Source organism: Vespa crabro, chromosome 12 (genome assembly GCF_910589235.1).
Source record: "Vespa crabro chromosome 12, iyVesCrab1.2, whole genome shotgun sequence".
Lineage (NCBI taxonomy): Eukaryota > Metazoa > Arthropoda > Insecta > Hymenoptera > Vespidae > Vespa > Vespa crabro.
The window spans coordinates 4,467,605-4,472,796 of NC_060966.1; the positions used below are offsets into that span (position 1 = coordinate 4,467,605).

General features: G+C 30.2%; 1 protein-coding gene across 3 annotated transcripts; it reads right to left on the minus strand.

The window, feature by feature from the left end:
- Positions 1-600: 600 nt before the first annotated feature.
- On the minus strand, positions 601-5,192 carry LOC124428431 (protein twist-like). 3 transcript variants are annotated; one of them, XM_046972453.1, is made up of 2 exons: positions 2,883-4,503; positions 601-1,066 (listed from the first exon to the last, which is right to left on the minus strand). In XM_046972453.1, the coding sequence occupies exons 1-2, from the start codon at positions 4,093-4,095 to the stop codon at positions 930-932; spliced, it is 1,350 nt and encodes a 449-aa protein (XP_046828409.1). In that variant the 5' UTR covers positions 4,096-4,503; the 3' UTR covers positions 601-929. The 3 variants fall into 3 exon arrangements, with proteins under 3 accessions (XP_046828409.1, XP_046828407.1, XP_046828408.1); XM_046972451.1 differs by lacking the exon at positions 601-1,066 and adding an exon at positions 4,938-5,192 and having other exon boundaries at positions 2,627-4,216; XM_046972452.1 differs by lacking the exon at positions 601-1,066 and having other exon boundaries at positions 2,627-4,216; positions 4,297-4,503.

Genomic DNA, 5,192 nt, shown 5'->3' on the forward strand with positions numbered 1-5,192 from the left:
CTTTATACGATTATATTTTGTAATGATTTAAACAAATTTTATATATATATATATATATATATATATATATATGTATAGACGTACTATATATTTTGGGTGTTTCAGATTTTCGATTTTTTTCTCATCAAATACCGTATCAATAGTTTTATATATTCTTACGAAATAGAAATAAGAAAAAAAAAAACAAAAATAAAAAAATAATAAAGACAAAAAATATCATATAAACGTAGACTTACAAATATTTCGAATGAAAAAAGTTACGGTGAAAATTTCAATGAAATTATATTATCATTAATACGATAGTGAATAATCTATCGATTTTTTCATCCTTTCTTTTTCAACACGTTTCTTTTCTTTTTAATATATTTTACAAATTAATATTTTTTTCTTTCTTTATATATATATAAATAATCGAATAGAGTAAAAATATAATTCAGTTTGTAAAATAAATCGAACTGTTCGTAGAATTAAAAAGAAACGAGACGATGTAAGAAAAGAAAGTTTTTTTTTTATATCTAATTACATTTATTCTATTAGATAATATAACACGATATTTCTATTTAACGAAATATTTATGTTATAGCAAAGCGATGAGAAAAAAAAGAAAAGAAAAAAGAAGAAGAAGAAGAAGAAGAAGAAGAAGAAGAAGAAGAAGAAGAAGAAGAAGAAGAAACAGAAGAAGAAAAAGAAGAAGAAAAAAAAGAAGAAGAAGAAGAAGAAGAATTTGAAACACCCTATATGTACGATATTTAGATAATAGATACACACCGAGCATTATAACACATTCATCATTAGTTCCATCATCCTTCATTTCACGTATACATTTAATCCATCTATTATAATCATATATATATGTACGTATATATATGATTATATGAGCAATATACATCATATCATTGTATATTGTTTATCTATGATTGGATATTTATTTATAAATTAGAGTTCCAATCACCCTCCATACGCCAAACGCTAAATGCATAAGATAGTTTTTCATGTGCCATGTAACTACATGAGGATGACGTTATTTCTCTTGCAGCTAAAACCGCGCTTCTTGGATTTCTCTCTTCTGAAACATTATAAGTATAATTAATTTTACAGAAATTACGTTTCTATTGGAATAACTTTGTTTCATTAACGTATTCGTTCGTAACGATTGGCATTTATAATGAGGTTATAATTACAAAAAAAAAAAAAACGATAAGGTTAATTGAAAAACGAAACGAAAATATGAAATTAAATTAAGGAGAAAAAGAGAAATAAAAAAAGAGAGAAAGAAAAAAGGAAAAAAAAAGAGATGTTTTTTTTGTTTTTGTTTTTTTTTTGTTTTTTTTTTTTCCCCTAGTAAAATCATTACTGATTTTACTAGGGGAAAAAAAAAAAAAGATTTATGATATGACGAGGAGGAAGAAAAAAATGAAAATGAAGGAAATTTGAAGATTTGATATTTTCGTTTCGTGTTTTCGTATTTTTTTCCGATCAACAGAAATATCGTTGCGAATATTTCAAGATTCAAATTCGTTCATACTATTTGAATTGAAATATCATATGTATATATATATATGATATATCTGTATATATATATGATATTTCATATGTATATAAATATATATATATTTTTGTTTTGTTTTAGAAATATTAATTATTGAGCGAATAAAAATAGAAAATAACGATGAATATAATTGACGAACGAAATAGTCAAAAGGCAATCGTTGAAGGAATAATAAAAATGACAACGTATTGAATGATAATATTTATTTAATATCATTTATTTCGACGAGAAAACTTTACAATTCTCTTAAATGAATGAATGGAAAAAAAAAAAATAAAAGCATATAAAATTGAATGAAAATTTCATTTTCTAAAAAATTTTCGAGGAACGAGATGTATGCGTAATCCTGGTGAAGCGAATAAAGATGAAAAGAAAAGAAAAGAAAAGGAAAAAAAAGAAAGGAGAAAGGGAAAAAAAAAGGAATTGAATGACATTATTAAAAATTAATTGAAAGATTTTGATCGATCTGAAGTTAATTCGAAAATGTCAAATCGTTAGGGAAGAGAATAAAAAAAGAGAAAAAAAAGGAGAACAAAATTTATAAAACAAAATAAAATAAAACAATATCAAATGTTATTAATTCTAAACTGTAAGTACATACATACCTATGTACATATATATATATATATATATATTTTTTTTTTTTCTTTTTGTTTGGAAATTAGTAGGGCAATTTTTGGAAGAAGTTAAAACGACGCACACGAATAAGTGGCACTAGGATAGCACGCTCATCAAGCCTTTACAGAGGTCCGTAAATTACAAGACTCCACTACGAGTGACTGTTTAATTAGACTACACCGTAAATAAGCACTAAAGCGGTTCCCATAAACATAAGCTCGATGCTTCTGTATGTACGTAAGTTATTAAGGTGGCGAAGGGTAAGGGAAACTAGGATTGTAGGAGTTTCTCTCTTCTTTGTTTTCGTTCTTTTTTTTTTTTTCATCTACAAACAACGCGCAAGTCCTTTTTCCTTTCTTCCTTTTCTTCTTTTTTCTTTTCTTTTTCCTTTTTTTGTTTTTTGTTTTTTTTTTCTTTTTTTCTTTCTTTTTTTTTTTTTTTTTTTTCTTCACTTTTCCCTCAGTCTGATTAATGTTTTCTCATAGAGTAGTAAAAGTTGACGATATTATTTACGTTTTGGTAGGAACGTTTCTAAAAACGAGCTTAAAGAGCATAGAGACATAGAGAGAGAGAGAGAGAGAGAGAGAGAGAGAGAGAGAGAGAAAGAGATAGATAAATAGATAGAGAGAAAGATAGAGAGAGTGTGAGACTATAATCGATATTAGAAAGAAAATAAATGATGAATGGATATTATAGTTGTGATAAAAATTCTTACCACTTTCCTCTTCGTTGTTTTCCATATTACAATGCAACACTTGATACAAAAAGTCAATATACCTCGTTGCAAGTTTTAACGTTTGAATTTTACTCAATTTATCGCTTGGCAATGTTGGAATGATCTTTCTAAGGGCGGAAAATGCTTCGTTTAAACTCTGAGTTCTTTGCCGTTCTCTAACATTAGCCATTACTCTTTGATTTTGAATTTCTTCATACGTTGCACCGCTCTTTCTACGAACCTTCATTTTCGTTGAGGAAGAGGTTGCACTTTCATTTTCATTATCATCGATATTTGTCTTCCTTTTTTTTTTCACTCGATTATTTTCTACAACGAAAGTTTTCGTAGACGATGCTGGATTTTGATCGATCTGTTTGTAACTATGCTGTTGTTCCAATTGTTGTGATTGTTGTTGTTGTTGTTGTTGTTGTTGTTGTTGTTGTTGTTGATGTTGTTGCTGATGTTGTTGTTGTTGCTGTTGTTGCTGATCGATATCCTCCTTTTTATATTCATGTAATGTATCAGATTTATATTCAATAACATCTATCAATCGATAGGGTTCAGTATTTTGCAATTGTGCCGTTTTCGATACAGCGATCGTAGTAAGTTCTTCGCCACCGGATGAATAGATAGGATTTGGTGATGCCATTATATAAAGACTTTGTTCATCTTCTTTAGCATGATCGGACAGAAATACCGGTGAATTGGTGTGTAATCTTCTGTCATAAATCATTTGTAAATCTCTTATAATTTTACCCTCCTGATGGTCCTGAGAATGATATCTTTTACCATCATCTGGATTTTCGTATACTAAAAATGGTGGCGATTGTGCTTGATAAATAGTCTGACTATTGTTATTATTATTATTATTATTATTATTATTATTATTATTATTATTATTATTATTATTATTATTATTATTATTATTATTATGCTGAAGATGAAGGTGATGAAGATGAGGAGGATGATGATGATGATGATGATGATGATTATTATGATGATTATTATGATGATAAGGCGGCACGTCACGGTGCTCCGGTGGATTACTGAGATCCATCAAGTGTGTTGGCGGTGAAAAACGTTCGTAATGATGCGGCGAATTGCTTGCAGAACTTCCGTCGCTACGAGGAATTCCGGAACTGTCGTTATCATCCAATAGATAGAAATTTGGTACGCACGTGGCCTGGGTAATTAACAATTGTCCAACTTGCATCGTTTCCTATTTTATCTATAACTGTTTTCATTCCTTTTATCAATCACCACCCACGTATGTAGTTTTCTTTTTTTCTCATTAAAACATTAATATTCCATTTGTTAGAACTCCGACTAAATCACTATAAGGATAATTAATTATTATCGATATTGTTCGATGGTAATGATAATTAATGGGAATAGAAAAATGAATAATGCACACTTGTCGCGGCCATTAAACGTGTAGTTTCTTTTTTTCTTTTTCAAAAAAGAACAAGAAAAAAAAAAAGAGAGAAAGAAGAAGAAAAAGAAAGAAAGAAAAGGAAGAAAAGGACACGTTTCACGAGAAATCCGATTACGATCAGTAATTTTACATTTCAATTAAAACACACAACACGTCTTATATTATTTCTATATTTTATATTGAATGAATGTACGAACAAACGAACAAACGAATAAATAAATAAATGTATAAATAAATAAGTAAATAAGGTGGGAAAGAAAGCGAGCGCGCGCGCGCGTGCGCACGTACACATGAAAAAACAAACACAAATACGAATACGAATGGATGGATGGATGGATGGACGTATGGATGGATGGACGGATGGATGGATGGACGGACAGACAGAGAGAGAGAGAGAAAAATAGACAGACAGAGACAGACAAGTAGACAGATATACACACACACACACACACACATGCACACGCGCGCGCGCGCGCGAGGCGGGCCTAGCGAGCGCGAAAGAAAGAAAGAAAGGAAGAAAGAAAGAGAGAAAATAAAAGAAGATAAGAAAGAGATATAAATAAATAAGACAGTGCGTTTGAATGTAAAGAAACTGATCGATAAATCAGATCGATAGATACGAGAGACACGGAAACCGGTTGTCGATCGGCCGAGAACTTAAGACTGTTTCTAAGCAAAGGTTAAAACTTCTCTGATGGTGGAGACTATGAGGGGATTTCTTCGTGACGTATGGAGAACTCCGCCTCCAAGCAAGAGCTCTCATTTCCTTCCCCTTGCCCCATCTCTCTTCTGTGTTTCTGCTATCTTTCTATACATCCCTCTTTCTCATCTCATCTCTTTTTCTCATTCTGTCCTCTCTTTCCCTCTCTCTCTCT

What these genes read in the sequence shown, in the direction of transcription:
- LOC124428431 (XM_046972451.1), bottom strand. Translation starts at nt 4,095, where the DNA reads ATGCAAGTTGGACAATTGTTAATTACCCAGGCCACGTGCGTACCAAAT.